The sequence below is a fragment of the Chiloscyllium plagiosum genome, chromosome 17 (genome assembly GCF_004010195.1).
Source record: "Chiloscyllium plagiosum isolate BGI_BamShark_2017 chromosome 17, ASM401019v2, whole genome shotgun sequence".
NCBI lineage: Eukaryota > Metazoa > Chordata > Chondrichthyes > Orectolobiformes > Hemiscylliidae > Chiloscyllium > Chiloscyllium plagiosum.
In genome coordinates this window covers 53,763,654-53,787,760 of record NC_057726.1, presented here as the reverse complement: position 1 = coordinate 53,787,760, position 24,107 = coordinate 53,763,654, and the positions used below count along the sequence as shown (strand labels likewise).

The 24,107-nt window shown below is 39.7% G+C and overlaps 1 protein-coding gene across 1 annotated transcript in view; it reads right to left on the bottom strand.

Moving 5' to 3' along the window:
• LOC122558742 (BTB/POZ domain-containing protein KCTD19-like) overlaps positions 1–24,107 on the bottom strand; it is a 121,283-nt gene that overhangs the window by 19,227 nt on the left and 77,949 nt on the right. Inside the window, exons 11-13 of the mRNA XM_043707534.1 lie at positions 11,717–11,861; positions 8,633–9,023; positions 2,672–2,833 (exon numbers count right to left, since the gene is read on the bottom strand). Of these exons, the coding sequence (XP_043563469.1) occupies positions 2,672–2,833; positions 8,633–9,023; positions 11,717–11,861 (698 nt within the window). The remainder of the gene's footprint in view (positions 1–2,671; positions 2,834–8,632; positions 9,024–11,716; positions 11,862–24,107) is intronic.

Sequence of the window (24,107 nt, the reverse complement as noted above, 5' to 3'; positions counted from 1 at the left end):
CCATGCTATCCCCATTTCCCTGCACTTGGCCCATATCCTTCTCAACCTTTCCTATCCATGTATTTGTCCAAATGCCTTTCAAATGTTGTTCATGTACCTGCTTCAACCACTTCTGGTGGCAGCTCATTCCATATGCAAACCACCCTCTGTGTAAAAACTTTGCCTGCCAGGTTCCCTTTTATTCTTTCCCCTCTAACCTTAAACTGATGCCTTCTAGTCCTCAATTCCTCAACTCTGGGAAAAAGACAGAATGCATTCACCCTGTCCATATCTCTCATGATCTTATACATTTCTATAAGAACTCCCCTCAGTCTCCTATGCTGTAAAGAAAACAGTCCTAGCTTGTCCAACCTCTCACTATAACTCAGATCACTGAGTCCTGGCAACATTCTTGTAAATTTCTTCTGCACTCTTTCCATTTAATAACTTTCTTCCTATAACAAGGTGACCACTCTAATCTAGACTCTGGTTTCCAGCATCTGCAGTCATTGTTTTTACCTATAACAAGGTGACCAAATCTGAACACCATACTCCAAGTGCAACCTCACCAACGTCCTGTACAACTGCAACATAACTCTACTCAGTGTCCTGACTGATGAAGGCCAGTGTGCCAAAAGCCTTCTTCACTGTTTAAAGAGCAGTTCTTGTATGTGTGATGCATAAATTTGTTCCTCTGAGACAAACAAGAAGAGGTAAGATTAAGGAGCCTTGGATGACGAGAACAGAGGAGCCGGGAAACAGGCTTTAACAGATCAAGGAAGTTGGAAATTTTGGCAAACATTAAAATTGATAAGTCTCCAGGGCCAGACCAGATTTATCCTAGGTTGCTCTGGGAAGTGAGAAAGGAGGTTGCTAAGCCGCTGGTGAAGATCTTTGCTTCCTCAATCTCCACGGGAGTCGTATCGGAGGATTGGAGGAAGGTGAATGTTGTTTCACTTTTCAAGATGGGTAATAGGAAAATCCCTGGGAATTACTAATCAGTCAGTCTTACGTCTGTGGTCAGCAAGGTTTGGAAACAATTCTGACGGATAGGATTTATGACTATTTGGAACAGCATAGCGTGGTTAAAAGCAGTCAGCATGGGTTTGTGAGGGGCAGGTAAAAACAATGACTGCAGATGCTGGAAACCAGATTCTGGATTAGTGGTGCTGGAAAAGCACAGCAGTTCAGGCAGCACCCAAGGAGCTTCGAAATTGACGTTTCGGGCAAAAGCCCTTCATCAGGAATAAAGCAGGGCTTTTGCCCGAAACGTCAATTTCAAAGCTCCTTGGATGCTGCCTGAACAGCTGTGCTCTTCCAGCACTACTAATCCAGAATTTGTGAGGGGCAGGTCATGCCTCACAAATCCTATTGAGTTCTTTGAGATAGGTTGACGAAGGACGGGCAGTGGATGTGGTGTATATGGACTTCAGCAAGGCATTTGATAAGGTTCAACATGGTAGGCTCATTCATAAAGTCTCTGGTTTCAGAATTGGTTGGCTGACAGAAGGCAGAGTTGAGAGTGTAGTGCTGGAAAAGCACTACACTCCCGACTCTGTGCTCCAGCATATGCAGTCCTCACTTTCTTCTCCTGAGAGAAGGCAGAGAGTGTTTGTAGATGGAAAGTGTGCTGCCTGGAGGTCAGTAGCGAATGGTGTCCCACAGGGCTCTGTTCTTGGGCCTCTGCTCTTTGTAGTTTTTATAAATGACTTGGATGAGGAGGTTGAGGGTTAGTACATTTGCCGATGACACAAAGGTTGGAGGTACCTTTGATAGTATCGAGGGCTGTTGTAGGCTGCAGTGCAACATTGACGGGCTGTGGAGCTCGGCTGAAAAATGACAGATAGAGTTCAACCTGGATAAATGCCAAGTGATGCATTTTGGAAGGTCAAACTTGAATGCTGAATATAAGATTAAAGACAGGATTCTTGGCAGTGTGGTGGAACAGCGGGATCTTGGTGTTCAAGTGCATAGATCCCTCAAAGTTGCCACCCTAAAAGTGGATAGGGTTGTTAAGAAAGCATAAGGTATTTTGGCTTTCATTAACAGAGGGATTGAGTTTAAGAGCTGCAAGGTTTTGCTGCAGCTCTACAAAATACTGGTGAGACCACAGTCGGAATATTGTGTCCAGTTCTGGTCGCCCTATTATAGGAAGATGCAACGGCTTTGGAGAGGGTGCAAAGAAGGTTTACCGGATTGCAGCCTGGACTGGAGGGCTTGTCTTATGAAGAGAGGTTGACTAAGCTCGCACTTTTCTCTCTGGAGAAAAGGAGGAAGAGAGGTGACTTGATAAAGATGTACAAGGTAGTGAGAGGCATGGATAGAGTCAATAGCCAGAGGCTTTTCCCCAGGGCAGGATTGACTGCCATGAAGGGTCATAGTTTTACGGTGTTAGGAGGAAGATATAGTGGAGACATCAGAGGTAGGTTACTTACGCAGAGTTGTAAATACATGGAATGTGTTGCCAGCGGTTGTGGTAGAAGCAGAGTCATTAGGGACATTTAAGCGACTGCTGGACATGCACATGGACAGCAGTGAATTGAGGGGTGCATAGGTTAGGTTATTTAACTTTAGATTAGGATTAATCCTTGGCACAACATTGTGGGCCGAGGGCCTGTTCTGTGCTATACTTTTCTACGTTCTAAATCAAAACTGTTAATTTTCTGTTCAGAATGTGAGAGTCATAAAGTACCTATGTCAGTAGAGTGTTTCAAGTATAGCACACTATCTGTGTAAAACACAGAGTATCCATCGTTTCCCAGGAGGAGAGGATGGTGTACTTTTATGATAAATCCAGAGTCCCGTGGCCAACAATCAAAATCATTATGATCCATTGTCTTACTGAATCGTTTTCCTACAATCAAAAAAAAATCCATATGTTATAAATCATGCATAGGAAACAACACATTTACTATTATAAATTGCTATTTCAACATCTGCTATGTCAATTGTCACATTGTGAATATCAGGAAATTACTGATAATTGAGTGTACAGCTATTCAATGTTGGCATGATTTCAACATACAAAGGCAGCAGAGGAAAATCCTCACAGCAAAACGTAGAATGATGTTCTAGTTTATTTTTTAAATGTATAGGAAGTAATATTATGTTTCCCTTGACAGAACCATTCCAAAGACCCATGACATTGGTTGCAAAGAAAACTTCAGTACCTTTAATGAGTTAATGTTTTGGACTGAAAGACGGAGTTCATGCTGCTGTACACTTTCCAAAGTTAGGTGGATCTGGGATGTCCCATATCATTTTAAAGCACTTGCTTCGAGATAGGATGGCAGAACAGATGCATACAGTTAACTAAGATTGCCACAGTAAGTTGGAATGCCCACAGAAGGGAAGAAATGGTCTGGGGTCAGTGTGAATGTGAAAAATTAGGATCAAGAAGAGGAGTTCCGAAACACCTATATATGGAGACCCATCACGGGAACAATAAAAAAGCACAAAAATGGTGCAAATATGACAGTCAAAATTGCTTTGGGCATGCAAATACTAACTTAAACAATATTTTGTTACTAAATGTATACAATTTCTATACTATCATAACACTACCTTTAATATCATTAGAACTGTACTTTTTGTTTATATAAATATAAATCACATAGAACAATAAATTCTGTACACCAAAAGAGAGTATTTTCAATACAAAAATGAATGGCTTTAGCCGATTGTACATTTATAGTTTGTGGATTTTATGATTTTTATGCATGACACTCATTTAATCTTCTGAATGGAAATGAACTTGAAGAAATCATAATTTTCCCAATGAATTATTTTTAATCCTAAGTAGTTCACCATAGCAGAGTCTTTATTTATCTTGAGGTCTTTCTTCTGTAGATGTAAGTTATAAAGTATGCAGATGAATTTCAAGCCTGCAATTAAATTTACTCTTTTGAAATACTAGTTTTTCTATTACTTTTTCTACTAGACGCTATTACAGCCATTTTTTATGTATTTCCACAGAAAATATAGGCTTGTATTGAAGATGCTAAAAGGTTAGTTTAAATAGAAATTGTTGCCAAATGCAGATACTATAGAAGGTTAGATTATTTGCAGGAAACTGCAAAAAACTTGTTCCATTGAAGAATGCTTACAGACAGATCATGAAGGTCTTTCTGGGGCATGTCATAAATATTAAATGAAAGTTTTGCATTGGATTGACAGTTTTGTGATTCAGTAGATAGCACCTCCAATTCTTAGCCAGAAGCTCTTGGTTTGAGTCTGACCAAAGGATTTACAAGGGAAAATATGTTAATCATACAGTCAAACTGATTCATTTATCAACCTGCAAGTACTTTCAACATATGCCAGGTGCTAAAGGTGAGAGAAGTTACCCATATAGAAAGTTGGAGCCTCGATCATGACTATTCATAGCTATAATATAGAAACACAGATAATTGGAGCAAGAGTAGGACATTCGGCCCTTTGAGTAGACTCAGTCATTTAATATGATCAAGGTTGATCATCCAATTCAGTACCTGTTCTCAATTTCTCTCAACATCCTTTGATCCCTTTTGCTCCAAGAGTTATATCTAACTCCTTCTTGAAAACTGAGAAAAAAACTGGAATTGGGCCACCAAAATGTTTCCGTCTTATATTGGGCGGAAACTTGACAATGATGAGTCCGAGAAATGTGAAAACATTAGCATCATGGTCATGAATACTGAAGTTGATAATGAGCATGTAAGTTTCACTAAGAATTGTGTGCCAAGATGGGAAAAGCTTATATTTTCTTTAACGTGAAGTCCTAGTAAGGCTAAAGTGATTGGAGATTATTCTAAAAGAGGGTTAATTAGAGAGTTTCATATGTCACTACCAGTTTCCAAGAAATACCCACAAGTTCTCAGGTTATGATAAGAGTCGTAGAGATGTACAGCATGGAAACAGACCCTTTGGTCCAACCTGTCCATGCCGACCAGACATCCCAACCCAATCTAGTCCCATCTGCCAGCACCCGGCCTATATCCCTCCAAACCATTCCTATGCATATACTCATCCAAATGCCTCTTAAATGTTGCAATTGTACCAGCCTCCACCACTTCCTCTGGCAGCTCATTCAATAAGCTAAGAGGCAAAGCATAAATAGGAAATTATTTTCAGTGGGGTTGGGTCAACCTGTGTTTCTTGATTGGTAGTTCAGAACACAGCAAAAATTCAGTTAAAGGGGAAACAAGCAATGTTTTCTCTGAATGGAAACATTCTCTGTTTGGTTCCCTTTCTGACGTTGAAGCAGGTCTTTGAGAACAAAGAGACAGGAAGCTGAATATCCCCATTTTCAGTCAAAGTGTTTTTTTTCCAGCAAGATAGGGGTGCCCAGTCCTTCCATGGCTCACAACAACCTAATCATACAATCTTTCATCTTCACCTCATCAATTGTGTAGCTACACTGCAAGGTTAAATGCAGCTATCTTTTCACTATTACCTCACAATCACAGGGCCTCCATTAACTCTGCCACTGCACATGCCTCTCACCAAGGCTTGTTAAATACAACTCTCACTATTGCATGCACTGTGTCCACTCAATTGCTTTCACCCATCTCATCGTCCCAGCTTCTCACTCCTCATTGCTCTTCCCATTCACTCACTGGGCATGCCTCACCATCTTTCTTGCTCCTGATTCACCACTAATAGCTCTCCTGTCCACTTCCATCATTCTCAATTCCTTTCTTTATCTCAATACAGGAATAGGGTGGTACCAGCAGGAACCCAATGGGAGAAGTCACTCACGGGATCTCCATAAGTTTCTTCATAGGACATTCCAGAGATGCATCCCCCCTCCACCTCAATTCTTATCGGCAATGCCAAAGCATGCAGAGGTCCTAGCAGAGGCAGGTGAGCTGCATCTGAGAAAAATTCTTCCAGGAGACTGGGACCTGTAAGTGCAAACAATTGCCAGTGATGGCCATCCAAATCTTCCAAGCCAACTAGAGAGCAGGCTCCCTCCACCCAGCTGTGGATATCAGAAGTGCATTTACTGAGTGGGAAAACAAATGAGTACATGGATGGCACAGGTGACAAAAAATTATGAAAATTCTTGCACTTTTGTAAATATATACGCAATTTATTGTTAAAACATCTGTGGTGGTCTCTTTGTCACTGTTGGACCTGGTTAAGCCGTATTCATGAGATGGATAAACTACCTCCTTATCCCAAAAGTAAAAGACATTGTAATGGTCAGGCATAGCTCATTTTTGACAAGCAATCAACTCCATGACTGCAGATAGTATCAGATGACAGGAGCTTCTCACCATGATGTTGCTCATACAGCCAAAGCATAGAACTTAACTGCAGACAGAACCAGAATCACAGATCCTTGAACTGCGTCATCAATAACTTATAACCAAGGTGCTAGACTTTGACAATGATATCACTGACATTAAAACATATTGTGCAGGACTGCATTAGGGCCTGGTTTGTATGCACTTTCCATACTTCGTAGAACAGATGATCTTACACATATCAGGGGGAAAAGGTAATTTTCTGTATTGGTTATCAAGGCAGAGCACTCTCATTCAAAACTTGGAGATGTTCAATGGATAGCTCACATCCCATCCCCCTAATAGCACAGTGGTCTGCCATGAATAGCTGCACAAAGCTCTGCCTCTTCCAGGCCTGACAGAGGTAGTCTTGACAGGCACCTAGTCCTTCTCAGCATAAGTCCTTCTCCAGCAATTGATGGGGCGGAATATCCTTAATTTGAGGATGCCCCATATTTCCAAGAAGTGCAGAAAATGAAAAAGAGGTCAGTATATCCAAGATCACATTATTCTCCTCATGACTGCATGTTTTCCTGGACCATTGAGACTGCCCTGATCTAGGGCAGTAAATTTCTGCCAGAAAACAGACCAGGCTGGCAGTGTCTGTTTTGTGGCCTCCACTGCTAGACACAGATAGGTGACAATCTCCCCTGTCTGCATTGCCTGCAGTAAATTTCTCAAACAGGGCAAAGTAGCTCAAGACTACCAGCACTTTACCCTGTGCACAATAGTTTTTCAAAAATCCTGCTGGCACCAGGGATCCTGGGATGTCCGAGCAGTGAACTTTCACTTACGGCAAGTGGGAGAATTGAACTAGTATTGCACAAGCGGGGTGCAATTGGGGCGTGCTATTGAGTCAATGAGATAAGCTGACATAACAGCTTAAGAAAACACACCAGGCTTCATGAGAACAACCTTCCGTCAACAAAAACAACAGCCAATTTCTAAGATTCAGCTCATAGTGCATTAGAACTGGTTATGCTTTGGAACCAGGCTTGTCCAGTATCACTGTCAACTGGGATCATAACACAATCTAAATTATCAATTTGGAATGTAAATAATGGCACAGAAACTCTTTTTAAACTTTGTTTTATTCTTTCATGGGATTTAGCTGGTGCTAGCAAGGCCAGCATTTGCTGTCCATCCCGAATTGCCCTTGAACTGAGTGGTTTGCTAGACCATTTCAGAGGGCAGTTAAGGGGACAACCATATTGTTTTTGGTATGGATCAGCAAGGATGGCAGATTTCCTTTACTAAACAACACTAGTAAACCAGATGTTTTTGTATAATAGTAGATAATAGTTTCAGGGGAAACAAGAACAGAAATTGCTGGTGAAACTCAGCAGATCTGACAGCATATGTGGGGAGAAAGTAGAGTTAACGTTTTGATTCTTGTGACTCTTCATCAGAACTGGTTTGTTTTAGACGTCGGGCATCCACAGTTGTTTGTCTTGTGTTAGTTTAATGAGACTAGCTTTCAGTTCCAGATTTTACCAATTGAATTGAAATTCCGCCCGCTGCTAAGTGACAAGAGTAACACCTGTGACGCCAAAAAGTAATAGCCCAGGCCTCTGGATTATTAGCCATGGGACATTACCAATATACCAGCCCATAAAAATGTGCACAAATCTTCACCTTCTGTTATTAATGAAATTATGCTGACAATAATGGACAAACCACTCACATCTCAGCTTGACATGAATCTTGTTGTTAATGATCATGTGCAATTTCAAAACATCTCTCAAAAAGCAAAGAATGGAATAAAAAACTGTAAGCCACATTCTCAATTCATGAGATGATTCACTGCAGAACAGTATTAATCACTTTTGCAATATCTCTATAATATTGAATCTAATATAAATAAAGTTCAACCAAAGAATATCTGTATTGGTAATCAGAACCTATTATACATTTTTGTTCACAGTCATGACTATGAAGTAGTTCAATGATCCATACTGAATTAATAATAAACTGCTATAAAAGTTAGGACAGGGAAGCATGGTGTTGATATCTTCCGACTATTCCGATTCACATACCAAATTGAATTGTTATTACCATACAATTAAGTTCACACTAAAAACTTTACATGTTGAATGGGTCAGTTGGCTGGATTGCTGGTTTCCAAAGCAGATTGATGCCAATGAGTACAGGTTCAAATCCCACATCAGCTGAGGTCATTCTGAAAGCCCTGCCTTCTCACAAGAGGTGTGATAGCCCTCAGGTTAAACCAGTCAAATTTCTCTAATAGAGAGCATGCAATGGAAACTTCCTTTGTATTAGCAATAAACTAATTTCTTATCTGACCTGGGAGATCAATTGTTTCCTAAAATGTCATTTCTTTACAAGAGAAGATGAGAAAGTCATTACACTATGAAATAATTTACCTTTAGAACCAGCAGTAGGCAAAAATCCAACTTTCTCCATATTGTTATTCTTCCATCCCTTAACCAGAGATATTAACTGCTCCACTGATGTCATTATTTCAGACTGTCCATCATGATGTGGCTTGACTGTTTTTTTTCTGGGTGGACTTTCTGAATCATCAAAACCTACATCATTGCTTGAAGTATACAAATCCTCAGTGACCTGCTTCTCTCCAACACAAAATGTGTTTAATTTACTTTTCCTTCCTTTATGAGGTGAAATAGTTGTGCTGCAGTTTTTAGGAGCTGAATCCATGGTCATGTTTCGTGTCTGAGGAACAGGCTTATTGCTCCAGTTCCAACTGGTCAATCTGCATTGATCTATTTCAGTAACAGCATTGTTTGTGTGTTCCTAGGAGACCAAACAGTTAATTATTTTTGGCTTTTTAACATAAATAATGCATTTAAATTAATATAAATTGTGTTGTGATGTAGCTTTAATGAAATCAGGTTCAAAGAATCTTTTTTCTGAGGACTCTTCTTGAGATTTTTCGAAGGCCACCTTTTGAGTTTCAGGGACTACATTTTGATTATCATTAATTCCTTCATTAGATTAGATGCAGGCATGAAGTAATATTATCTTTTGCATCTGTGATGACACATGCAGTATTTGGACTCCGAAACAGAATGAAAGGAATTCATGAATTTCCTCAATAAATATCAACTCTCCATTAAATGTAAAGGCACAACTCACAAGGAAAGCTTAAATTTTCTCAACAATATAATGGGCTTCATACAGGATTTTATCACACAGTCACTATATTTACAGTCTTTTAAAGAAAACACATTTTGGATTTATAAATTAAAAGAAACCTATAAATAATTCAGCATTCTGATAAATCTCTGCACTTGATTCTCCACTCCGTTCCTTTTATAGCCACTGGGTTCTTCCACCACTTTACAGGCATAATATTCCCCCCCTCCCTTTCTAGCCTCCCATTTCTCGCTTTATAAGTCAACTGTTTGCTGTTTACATGGCCCCTCCCAATAGCTCTTTCCTCACTGCAGTCTCACACATCACAGGCCTTGTCCAGGAAACCCACTACCTCCAGTCCTTTCCCAGTAGATGCCCACCCTCACACCTCACTCCAAAAGCCTGCTTGACCCCCTGACCTCATTCTGCAAATCCACTTCCACCTTGCCTCACCCTGCAGACCTGCCACCCCAGGCCATTCCTTGTAGATGCAGACCCCACCATGCCAAACCACTCACTCCAGGTCCTGACTGGCAGATGCACATTCTGCCTCCCCTGCTCAGCCCTGATCCCACGGACATGCTATCCCAAGCCTTCGCCCCACAGACCACCTTCTGAGACTTCAGGAGTGATTGCGCCCACCTCCCCCTGTATTTTAGGTGCTGAGTTAAGACTGTTTTGGTAGGTTTAAATTGAAAAGTAAAAGTGGCTGCCTTTATCACTTTGTAACATAATAAGTCAAAGTAACTTATGTCTGAAAGCAATTTACAATTACAATAGAACTTTATTAATAATTTTCATGTAAAAATGTCACTACTTCTCAGGCATGCTGAGAGAAGGCCACTCTATAATTGAGTGTACAATAGCCCAAAATACACGATCAAAGACAAGGAAACAGAGTTGTACATAGAAATTATAAGAAACTGTTGTTTTGATGCTTACAAATATATATCATAAATACCATCAGTTCATAATGTGCATGACTAAAATGAATCCTATTAAATATAAGTCAGTGCAAAAGTGATTGAACAGTAATGCAACTCAGTCATGAGTTTTCTATGAAATAACTATGTCCAGTACCAAGAACATAATGATGTTCATCACATCCAAGCAATTTGGTTATGAGAGTCTTCTGTTTTTAAAACAAATGAAACATATGTTGAGGAATAATCTAATCACTGCTGACAAGTAATTTAATAGAATATAGAATTTTAAACTAAATTTCTGCAAATATTATTTTAAAATTATAAGATTAGCACATATGGCTTTTTGTTAAAGAAATATTTTCAAAAATAATAATACATTTAAACTCCATTTATGTGGATAGTTAGTAAAGGCAAATAGGGTGGCATGGTGGTTAGCAAAGCTGCCTCAGTGCCAGGGAACCGGGTACAATTCCAGCCTTGGGCTGACTGTCTTTATGGAGTTTGCACATTCTCTCTGTGACTGCAAGAATTTCTGCCAAGTGCTCCAGTTTCCTTCCACAGTCCAAAGATGTTCAAGTTAGGTGGATTGGCTATGCTAAATTACCCCGTTGTGTCCAGGATTGTGCAGGCTGGGTGGATTTGCCATGGTAAATGCAGAATTACAGCAATAGGGTAGGGGGCTGGGTCTGCGTGGAATGTTGTTCGGAGGGTCTGTGATGATTTGATGGACCGAATGCCCACTTTCTACACTAGAGGAATTCTATGATTCTAAGTGTCTGACTGGGATGTTATTCATGCCAATGCCAGCAGATGGCACTGTTTTCAAGAACACCCTCCCTCAAATCTATTATTTCGCAGTTTGAAGCTTCATCCCAAAGCAATAAGATATTTTAATAAAATACATTGTTCATTGTAAAGCCCTAACAGTCATGCAAATGTTGAGATTTCATTTTAATGGATAACTTAAGCCTCAACTTGAATATTAGTATGCTTTTAAACTGATTAAAGTGACATTGTGCTTCAATAGGATGAATTTATTTTCAAAGAAACGATTTTTCAACATCGACAACTTGAATTTATATTATATCTCTAATATAGTGGATCATCATTTAGGGCTTCAAAGAAACATTACAAGCAATATCTAACACCTAGCTACATAAAACTAGTTAAAAGCTTCATCAAAGAGATTTAAAGAGCACCCTATGGGAGAAAAGAGGTAGAGTTTTCATTTCTAATATATTAGGGAAAAATACTGAAAAAGGTAAATGTTCATTAGATTTCCAAAAAAAAAGAAAACTTTTAAAAATGAAAAAAACCTCAGGAGATCAGCATCTGAATAATGTTTTAGACAATAGCTCAGGAAAGTAAATAGGAAATTTTACTCCTGCTGAAAAATAGGAATTTAAACAACGGAATAAATAATACCTTTTGCGCAACATGATTTAACAAACTTTCCTTTTTTTCAAAGCTAGCATGAATTTCCGCAGAAGAAACTGAAGTAATGGTTTCTGCAGTAATATCTACTTTTTCTGCACTGAATGGCTCTGTCTCATTTTCTGTTAACCACAATCTAAGTAAAAATAAAAAAAAATGTTATCTTAACAGTATAGAGTAATCCTTGGGAAACAAAATACCATAAGTGAGACTTCTATTATTCCAAATGATCACCTTACCATTCTTCAGCATGGACATACTGAAAAATTAGGAGGCCTGTTGCAGCTTTGCAGAAACCTACTATGCAAACATTTTATAGGACATTATTTGTCTAGTAGCTACTCTTAGGATATCTAACAAATCATTCCTGGTAATTTTGTATATTTTCACTGTAACAAAAGGGTATAAAGTATTGCTTTACTTACGTAGCAAATAATTGCTATTAAAAACTCAAAAATGTCATTTTGATGATTGAAGCAGGATAAACCCACAAGTTACACTCTATGAAACAATACGCTATACAATTCTTTTCGATTGCTTCATAGGATATATTTTTGTCCATCCTTGTGTGGTCTAAGCAATTGCATTTACGATTGACTGCTTTCCTATTCCATTTCCACAATATTGAATAGACCAGAGTTTTGCCAAACCAAGTAGAGGCTATGTTATCCCTTCACAGAAAGGCATCCGCACTCATTCAAGTTTTGTGATTGTCAGCTTGTCAGATTGGTTGAATTCATGTCTCACCATGGTGGGATTTTCTTACATCCCCTAAGTTGCCAAACAAATCTCCTAAAGCACTACACTGGTGTACCCAGTTAAGATAGTCTATAAATTACTTAAGGATTATTTTCTTTTCTCACAAAAAAATATTACTGTATCAATAGGAACTAATTTAAATGGTTTCAGCAACATGTGCTATAATCTATTTTCTACATTACAACTGAATGATTAATCTTTGACTCTTCTAGAGGTGTCCTCTTCTAGAGGACTCTTCTAGACAGTTCAATTCACTCCATTTGATTTCAAGAAACAACTGAGTGCACTGGATGCAGTAAAGACGATAGGCCTCAATAACATCCTGGTTGCAATGCTGAATACTTGTGCTTTGGAACTCCATGCACCTCTAAGCTAAGTTGTTCCAGTACACCTATCTATTAGGCAATGTAGAAAGTTGCCCAGCTCTATCCAGTCAATTACCACTAGATGAGTCTACTCTCAATCAGCAGCAGAATGATGAAAGGTATTATTGGTAGTACTTTCCAAGCACCAATTACTCAGCAATAACCTGCTTATCAATGCTCAGTTCAATTCTGCCAAGAACACTCTCTAGTCTCAGGTCTTGTGGTGCAGAGGTAGTGTCCCTACTTCTAGGCCAAGAAATCTGATTTCAAGTCCCACCTGCCCCAGGTATGTGCTTAACATGTCCAAATAAATTGATTAAAATAACTACAACCTTAACTGACCATGAACAAATTGAGTTGAATTGAAGATGACTGCCCTTAACATTAAACAGAACTTAATCAACTGAGCAGCAAAGAACTTTAGTAAGATTTAGCTGGCCATAAGAAATGGGAACAAGAGTAGACCATTTGGCATTTTCTATAATATTTAGTAAGACATGGCTAATCTGATATTCCTTACATCCACTTTCCTGTCTTTTGCCCATAGCCCTCAATTCCTCTACTGATAAAAATCTATTTTAGCTTTAAATGTACACTCTGCTCCTACAGCTCTCTGTAGCAAGGAGTTCCAAAGATGCTCAACCCTCAGAGGAGAAATTCCTCTTCATCTCAGACTTGAATAGGCACCCCTTTTAGAGTCCTGGACTCTCCCATGAGGGGAAACATTCTCTGAACATTTAGCCTGTCAAGCCCCTTAAGAGTCCTATATGTTTCAATGAGATCACCTCTCCTTCTAAATTCCAATGAATGGAATCCCCACTGTTTAACCTTTGATCTTAAGACAATCTCTCCATGCAGGAATTCAACGAAAATTCTCTAAACTGTGTTCAATGAAATAATATCTTTCCTTAAATAAGGGAACAAAAACTGTTCACAATAATCTAGATGTGGTCTCACCAGCACCTTGTACAGTTGGTTAAGACTTCCCTACTCTTATACTTCAATCCTTTGAAATAAGGGTCAATATCCCATTAGCCTTCCTGATTACTTGGTGCACTTGTGTGCTACTTTTGTATTTCAAGCACAAGTACCCGAAGTCCCCTTGTGTTGTAGATTTTTACAGTTTTTCTTCATTTAATTAATACTGTTCTTCCTTTCAAAATGAACACCATGCTTCATTTGCCAACTTTTTGCACATTTACTTAACCGTCTCTATAAGCATCTCTCTGTAAACTGTTGTATCCCTATTCCCACCTGCCTTTCCAGCTATTTTTGTGTCATCAGCAAACTTTCCTGCAGTCAGATAGTCCTTCCTCAAACTCACTAATGTATACTGTAAACAGTTGCAGTCCCTACATTGCACTCTGTGAAACCCCATTGGTCACAGGTCATCAACCTGAAAAAAAACCTTATCCCCACTCACTGTTTTGTGGCCATAAGCCAATTTTCTATCAATGTCAATATACTACTCCCAAAACCAGAGACTCTTATCTCTTGACTTAACCTTTTGCGAGGTACCTTGTTGAATGCCTTCTGGAAGCCAAAATACAATACATCATCTTGTTCTCCTCCATCCACTCTGGTTGAGACTTACTTAAAAAATGTTAACAAATTAGTCAGATATAATTTCACTTTCATGAAAACATATTGACTCTGCTTGATTATGTTCTGATTTTTCATTTGTTCTACTATTATCTATTTAATAATTGATCCTAGACGGTTCCAACAATGCGTGTTAAGCTGATTGGCCTATAGTTACCCACTTTTGCCTCCCTTTTTGAAGAGGAGTATCACAATGGCAAATTTCCAATCCTCTGGTACACCTCCAGCATCCAAGGATTTTTAGAAAATAACAAGCAATGCATCAACTCTCTATAGCTACACTTTCAGGATCCTTGGATGCAGGCCATCAGGGCCAGACGACTTATTTGCCTTTAGCCCCATTAGTTTGTTTAATACTATTTAATACCATAAGACATAGGAGCAGAAAATAGGCCATTCAGCCATTGGGTCTGCCCCACCATTCAATCATGGCTGATAAGTTGCTCAACCCCATTCTCCCATTTTCTACCCGTAACCCTTGATCGTCTTGATACTCAAGAACTTATGTATCTCATTCTTGAATATACTCAATGACCTGGCCTTCTGTGACAATTAATTCTATAGATTCACACTTATTGGCTGAAGAAATTTCTCCTTATCTCCATTCTAAAAGGTCTTTCCTTTACTATAAGGCTATGCCCTTGGGTCCTAGTCTCTCCTTCCAAAGGAAACATCTTTCCAACATCTACTCTGTCCAGGCCATTCAGTATTCTGTATGTTTCAAATAGACACCTCCTCATCCTACTAAACTCTATGGAGTATAAACCCGGAGTTCCTCATATGTTTTCATTCTTTTCACTCCTGGGACCAATTTCTTGAACCTACTCTGAACACGCTCCAGGGCCATTACATCCTTCTTAAGATATGGGGCTCAAAACTGCGCACAATACTCCAAATGTGGCTTGAGCAGAGCTTTATACAGCCTTAGAAGTACATCCCTGCTTTTATATTCAAGATGTCTCAAATGCCATCATTGCATTTGCGCCTGTAGGGGCGAAACAATGGCTCAGTGGTTAGCATTGCTGCCTCACAGTGCCAGGGACCCGGTTTCGATTCCATCCTCAGGCAACTGTCTGAGTGAGTTTGCACATTCTCCCAGTGTCTGCATGCATTTCCTCCAGTGCTCTGGTTTCCTCCCACAATCCAAAGATGTACAGGTTGGGTAAATTGGTCATGTTAAATTGCCCATAGTGTACGTTAGGTGCATTAGTCAGGGGTAAATATAGGGTGGGTCTGGGTTACACTTCAGAGGATTGGTGTGGACTTGCTGGGACAAATGGCCTGTTTCCACACTGTAGGGATTCTATGAATATTCAATCATCTCAAAATAAATGCCATCATTGCATCTGCCTTCCTAACTACTGACTCAACCTGTAAGTTTACCTTGAGACAATCCTGGACTAGAATTCCCAGTCTCTTTGCACTTCAAACTTCTGAATTTTCTCCCCATTTAGAAAATAGTCCATGCCTTTATTATTCCTACTAAAGTGCATGGCCTCACACTTTCCCACAATGTATTCCTTCTGCCACTTCTCTGCCCACTCTCCTAACCTATTCAAATCCTTCTGCAGCCTCCTCGCCTCCTCAATGCTACCTGTCCTTCTACCCATCTTTGTATTATCTGCATATCCAGAATGCCCTCAGTTCTTTCATTTAGATCATTACTGTATAAAGTGAAAAGTTGTGGTCCCAATACTTGTCACTGGCTACCATCCTGAGAAGGATCGTTTTATTCCCACTTTCCGCCAGACACCTTGCCTCTGACACCATGGGCCTTTATTGCACCTTGTCAAGTGCTTCATGAAGTCCAGGTAGATAAAATTCTTTGGCTGTCCTTGGTTTAACCTGCTTGTTACTTCCTCAAAGAATTTGAGCAGATTTGTCAGACATGACCTTCCTTGATGAAACCATGCTGAATTTGCCATATTTTACCATACATTTCCAAGTATTCAGAAATCTCATCCTTCACATGGATTCCAGGATCTTACCCATGACTGAGGTTAGGCTATTTAGTCTGTAGTTTTCTGTCTTTTGCCTTACTCCCTTTTTAAACGGGGAGTGTCACAGCGATTTCCAGTCCTCTGTGACACTCCCTGTTTCTAGCGATTTTTGAAAGATCACCATTAACACCTCCACTCTCTCTTCAGCTACCTCCCTTAGAACTCTGGGATGTAGTCCATCTGGTCCAGGTAATGTATGCACCTTCAGGCCATTCAGTTTTTCTAGCACCTTCTTCTTGGTAATGACCACTATACTCAGCTCTGCCTCCATACACTCTTGAATTTTTGGGATATTACTTGTGTGTTCCATTGTAAAGACTGATGTGAAGTAATTATTCAGTTCCTCAGCCATTTCCTTGTTCCCCATTACTATCTCTCCAGCGTCATTTTCCAGCAGTCCAATGTCCATTTTTGCCTCTCTTTTGCTCTTTACACATGTAAAAAAACTCTTACAGTCTACCTTTATATTACTGGCTAGCTTACCCTCATATTTAATCATCTCCCTCCTTACTTCTTTTCTTGTTGCCTTCTGTTAGTCTTTGTAAGCTTCCCAATCCTCTGGTTTCCCACTGCCCTTCGCCACATTATATGCTTTCTCTTTTGCTTTTATGCTATCCCTGATTTCCCTCATCAGCCATTGTTGCCTCATCCTACCTGTACCATGCTTCTTTTTCCTTGGAATGAATCTCTGCTGTGTCTCCTGAAATAGTCCCAGAAACTCCTGATATTGTTCTTCCACAGTCTTTCCTGCTAGACTCTTCTTCCAGTTAATTCTACCCAGCTCCACCCTCATGCCTCTGTAGTTGCCTTTATTCAGCTGTAATATTGTTACCTTTGATCCTATCTTCTCCCTCTCAAATTTCAGAGTAAATGCAATCATATAATGATCACTGTCTCCTAAGGGTTCCTTCATCTTAAGCTCCCTTATCAAGTCTGTCTCACTGCCCAAAGTAAAATCCAATATTACCTGTTCCCTCATGGGCTCCACCACAAGCCACTCCAAAAAGTCATCTCGTAAATATTCCACAAAATAATTTTCTTGCAATCCACTACCAACCTGATTTTCGTGTCCACCTGCATATTGAAATCCCATATGATCACTGTATCTTTGCCTTTCCTACACACCTTTTCTATCTCCTAGTGCTTCTGACTGTTTGGAGGCCTGTACATAGCTCCAGTTATGGTTTTTTACTTTTGCGATTCCTCAATTCTACCCACATAGATTCTACACCATCTGACTCTAATTTGTTTCTTACTATTGATTTACTTTAATTTCTTACTAATAAGACAACACCACCTGCCTATACTTTCAATATTCAGCTCCCAATATTCAGCTCCCAATCCTGGTCCCCTTGCAGCCACATCTCTGTGATGCCACCACATCGTACCTGCAAATTTTGATCTTCGCCACAAGCTCAATTGCCTTATTCCTTATACGGCATGGATTCAGATTTAACACCTTAAGCCCTGTATTAACCGTTCCTCTTCTCATCATTTGTTTGTCCAGTGTGCTTGCTAGCCCTTTCCATACACCCTGTCCTATTCGTGTCTGTGCTGAAGATTTAAATAATCTCTCCTGAGTTCTGTACTATTACCTGCTCCTTTAATTCAGGTTTTTATTATTTTCTATAACTGAAACCTCTTCCCCCCCACCATTTAGTTTAAAGTCCTGTCTAAAGCCCTAGTTATGCGAGTCGCTATGTCTCTGGTCCTAGCACGGTTCAGATGAAGACCCATGAATGCAACCCCCGTTTCTCTGATGATGGTACTTAATGCCTATACCATAATGTTTAGTATTAATCGGATGCTTGAAGTATCTACCCCATTAAAGACTGATACAAAATGTCTGTTTAACTCTACTGTCATTTTTTTATTTGCCATTCTATCTCCACAGTTTCATTTTCTAAGAGGCTTGTGTTGACTTTGGGCTCTCTCTTCATCTTTTTGAAGTGACTCTTATTGTCAGTTTGACATTGTACTTTGTCTTTTATTGTGTTTTTAGTCCTCCTTATCTGCATTCTGAACTTATCCCAGTGTTTGATGCGATCACTGACTTTCACTTCATTGTATGTTTTTTCTTTAAACTTAATACTCTCCTTAATTTCCTTAGTTAGCCATGGATGGTTTATCCCTCTCTGAGAATCTTTCCTCCTTACTGGGACAGATTTTTGCTGAGAGTCAAAAAGACAAAAGAACTGAAGATGCTGGAATTCAAGGTAGACATGCAGGAGGCTGGAAGAACACAGCAAGCCAGGTAGCGACAGGAGTAGGGAAGTTAATGTTTCAGGTGTAACCCTTCTTCAGAACTGGGGGTGAGTATAAGGGGAGCTGTGGATAAATGGAGGGGTATGCTGGGGGAGGGTTTTGGATGATGGTGGTGGTTGGATTGAGGTAGTGATAGGTTAACACAAGTAGAGGGTGTGGCCTGGTCGGTCAATTGGAGGAATAAATCCGGTTGGTACCTGGAAGGAAGGGTTGGTCATAGGAATGGAAGGGAGGAGGGGGCCTGGAAAGAGAGTCAAGGGATGGGAAAGGAGGTTAATTGAAATTGGAAAACTCAGTGCTAAATCGTCCAGGCTGAAGGCTGCCCAGGCGGAAGATGAGGTGTTGCTCCTCCAATTTATGGATACATTACCTCCTGCTAATCTAATCACCCAGTTCACTTTGACTAACTCTATCCTCATCTCATTGTAATAAATTAAGCGCACTTGGGAACTGAATATTAAATTTTATCATGTTGTGATCACAGCATCTGAGGGAATCTCTTACCCTAAGATAATTTGTTAAACTGTCCTAATGCACTCGAAGAATTCATTGTCATTTCAATTCGATTAACCCAACCAACATGAAGATTAAAGTCAGCCATAAATATTTGCTGAATTCTTTTTCATGCTCTCATTCTTTGATGATATATAAGCTTTCCAAAATGGCTATTTTTTTTTTTAGATTAGATTAGATTACTTACAGTGTGGAAACAGGCTCTTCGGCCCAACAAGTCCACACCGACCCGCCGAAGCGTAACCCACCCATACCCCTACATTTACCCCTTTAACCTAACACTACGGGCAATTCAGCATGGCCAATTCACCTGACCCGCACATTTTTTGGATTGTGGGAGGAAACCGGAGCACCCGGAGGAAACCCACGCAGACACGGGGAGAACGTGCAAACTCCACACAGTCAGTCGCCTGAGTCGGGAATTGAACCCGGGTCTCTGGCGCTGTGAGGCAGCAGTGCTAACCACTGTGCCACCGTGCCGCCCGTGCCACCGTGCCGCCTATTCTTTGGTAAGAGTTGTGTACAGATCTCCAATGTCTTCCATCCTTTGTTTTTTTGTTTTAACTCCACCAAAATGGACTTTATATCATCCAAGCCATCATCCAAACCTCAATCGTCTCTCACAACTGTCTTCAATTCATCTCTTATTTACAGTGCTACCCAACCATTTTCTCCTTCCCTCTTGTCTTTCCAAAAGGTCAAATATCCATGAAGATTAAGTTCCCAGTTTTGATCTCCTTATAACCATATTTCCATAGTGGCTAGGAAGTTATATTTATTTACCTCGATTTGTGCCATTGGTTCATCTACCTTGTTCCAAATACTTTGTGCATTAAGATACAAAGCCTTTAAGTTTTTTCTATTATCAAATTTTCCCATACTTTATGCTTCCTTGGTGCATATGACATTCAAACTCTGTCCCTTCCTTTTATTTTATGGTAACAATCAGCCCCATTACTAATGTGCAATCCTATTTACACCTTTACCTTTGATTCTAATTTTCCATCCAACTGAACCCATCACTTATTTGGAATCGGGGGTAAAGAATACTTCACTGAACCAGATACATAAACACTGTGCCCACAAGAGCAGATCAGAGAATGAGAATTCTTTACCAAGTAATTCAGCTTCCAATTCCTCAAACCTTGTCCAAAATCTACAACACACATTAAGAGTGTGATGGAATACTCCCCAAATGCCTAAATTACTGTAATTCCAAACACACTCAAGATGTTCAACACCATCACGAACACAACAGCTTCTTCAACTGGCGCCACCTACCATCTTATAATTTACCCTCCTATCAATGGCACACAGTGTAACAGTGTGCAGTGTCTACAAGGTGCATTCATCAAGGTTCCTTCAACAGCATCTTCCAAACTTAGAATGTCCACCACCTGAAAGAACATGGGCAGCAAGAGGAAGGAAACATGAACACCTGCAAATTCCCTTCTAAAACATCCTGATTTGGAGATATATCATTATTCCTTCAGTGTCACCAGTTCAAAATCCTGAAACATCCTCCTTACCAGGGATTTGAATGTATCTACTCTACACAGACTACAGCAGTAAAACAAGGTGTCTCACCACCATCTTCTCAAACGTAGTTAAGGATGAGCAATGGATTTGATAGACATATCTATATCCTAAGAACAAACAATTAAAAAAAGAACTTCACAGAAATCAACAACATATCCTTTGGTGAATTGTAAAATCACTGACGGTAATTTCACAAGTTGCAGGTTTAACCAAAAACCAGACGTTGCTATCCGTTTCAGAGCAATAACAAAGAACACTGATAATTTCAATATAATTAGAACTGCAAAATCTAGGGCAGTATTTAAATGAGCATAGGTAAATAAGGGAGGTCCATTTAGCCCTTGAGCCTAAACTACCATTCAGTGAGAACATAGCTATTCTACTTGTTAACTTCATATATCGACTCTGTCCCACTTCCTTAATACCTTTGGTAAATAAAATGTGCCAATCTCAGATGTAAAATGCATGAATTGCCATTTACAGGAGAGTGTTCCAAATTTCCATCATTTTTTTGTCTCTTCCATCATAATTGTTTCATAATGAATCTGGAACTAAAAGCTAGTGTCTTTGGTCAATCGTCCCAAAACTCCACCTGGCTCAGTCTTCTTCTTTAGGGAAGGAAATCTGCAGTCCTTCCTGCTATGGTCTACATATGATTCCAGAACCACAGCAGTGTAGTTGGCTCTTAGGTATCCCGTTAAATTATCATTCAGTTCAAGGGCAATATGGGATGGACAACAAATGTTGACCTTATTAGTGACATGCAAATCTCATGAAAGAATAAAAATAAAATATAAAAACATACGTGGATATCATTTCTGTTGAATCTGGGTCTAATTTTTTGAGTGTATCTTTTAGAATTACAGATTTCAAACAGTTTCTTCCAATCTACTTTATGATTGTCACAGCCTGCCAATTAGAAAATTCACTCATTATTCTTACTCTGTCACCATGCATTCAATTAAATTTCCACCCATGCCATTGGCCTTCAATGCCACTAGCTTCAACTTTACGTAGGACACCATAGAAAGTATTCTATCCAGATGCATCCGGCTTGGTGTGGCAACTGCTCTGCCCAGGATATAAGAGTTGTAAACACAGCCCAGTCCAGCATGCAAGCTAACCTTTCATCCATTGACTCCATCTATACTTCTCACTGTCTTGGACTGGCAGCCAATATATTCAAAAACACATCCCAACGAGACTATCATCTCTTCTAACCTCTTCCGTCAGGCAGAAGATACAAAAACTTAAACATATGTACCAACAGATTCAAGAACAGTTTCTTCCACATTATTATTAGACTTCTGAATGGACCTCTCAAATTTTAAATTTAATGTTGTGCACCTTCTCTGCAGCTGTAACATTGTATTCTCCACTCTGTCTATTACCTTAATTCCATTTGTATGGTATGATCTATCTGTGCTGCACGCAAAACAAAAACTTTTTACTTTACTGAGATACATGTGACAATAATAAATCAAAAAAAAATTCTTATGGCAGATTTTTAAAAAATCTTCTCAAAGTTCATAAATAACATCCATAGATGTTCCTTGTCCCCTACTTTAGTCAACTATTCAAAAAGATTAATCAGATACTGTCTGCTCTGTAGAAATGCATATTAGCTCTTTCCAATCAGCTTAAACCTTTCAAAATGTTAATTCACTCTAGCTTCATTATAAATTCTTATTATTCCCCAACGTAGATATCAGACCGACTAACTTACAATGCCCTAGTTTGTCTGACTTAAATGGCAAAATTACATGCCTGATTTTTCAGTCTAAAGGAATGGTTCCCATATATGTAGAACTTTAGAAGCTCATGTAAGTAGCAGGTCTGCAATGTTTAAATCCATGGGAAAGGAATTGATCTGATCCTGAGGAAGCCACCCTTTTAGATTCATTGGGCAGAGTCACTGAATGACATGGGCAATGACAAACATTTGGGAAAATATGGGGGTCGAGAGTGTGATGCTGGAAAAGCACAGTCAGTCAGGCAGCATCCGAGGAGCAGGAGAATAAGCCCGAAATGTTGATTCTTCTGCTCCTCGGATGCTGCCTGACTGACTGTACTTTTCCAGCACCAACTCTCGACTCTGATCTCCAGCATCTGCAGTCCTCACTTTCTCCTATTTGGGAAAATATGGCAAGAATGAAAACATGAGATTCTCAATGTCAAGAATTTTTGCACAGAGTTTTGATGGTTAGATGAGAATTTTGCAAACAAAGTAGCAAGGGCATTTGTAATGTATGAACATCTCATTATTATTTAACCTCACCTCATTTATATGCAAGTTACTCTTGTCCCAAACATTGGAGAAAAACTAGACAGAAAGAATTCCCAAAATGAAAGTCAAGAGCAGAGCAACTGTAATTCAGTTTATTTTCTTTGGGCATCCATTTTGGCCAGCATTCCACAACATCTCAGGGCATGCTCTGTAAGTACTGTCCAAAGTGGCTGGCACCAGATAGGCACCAAAGTCATCACATAATAGATCAGAGAATCCCAATGGTATGGAAGGAGGCCATTTGGCACATTGAGTCACACTGACCCTCCAAAGAGCATCACACCCAAACCCACTGCCTCCCACCCTATCCCTGTAATCTTGTATTTCCCAAGGCCAATCCACCAGCCAGCACATCTTCAAACTGTGGGAGGAAACCAGAGAATCAGCTGAAATCCACACAGACACGGGGAGAAAATGCAAACTCCAAATAGTTGCCCAGGGCTGGAATCAAAACCGGGTCCTTGGCACTGTGAGGCAGCAGTGTCAACCACTGAACTATTGTGCCACCTGTTATGATTTTACTTAAAATATGGTTCACCATCTCTGAAGCTCACCAACACCTTTCATTGCAATGCTGTGTCCAAGCTGTTTTGCATACAGGAACACATATTAGAACAGAATGTATCTCTGGATTTTAGCTTGGCTACTTAGCACTTACTTTACACCTATTTGGATACACTCAATCCTCGTCTTTTTGCGTCCTGCCTCATTCAGAATTTAAAGGTTCACAGTACTTTTGTCTTGCCTTACCGCACAGACACAAGCTGGCAAACCTATCATGTTTACCAGCAATTAACCATTAAGAAGATGGATGTTATGTCTGGCACTGTGCTATGTCAATATCACACCCACAACATATGGAAGCAACTTATAAGACAAAAATACTGATGACCATTTGGTTGGATCACTATCTCTTAAAGTTTAAAAGTAGTAATCCTTAGTCAAGTCCAGATGGATTGTCATCAATGAACTTTGTCAAAAGCCTTCTGAAAGTCCAAATAAATCACAAGCACTGTCCTTCACAACCTTCGCCATCACCTCACCCCCTTCCT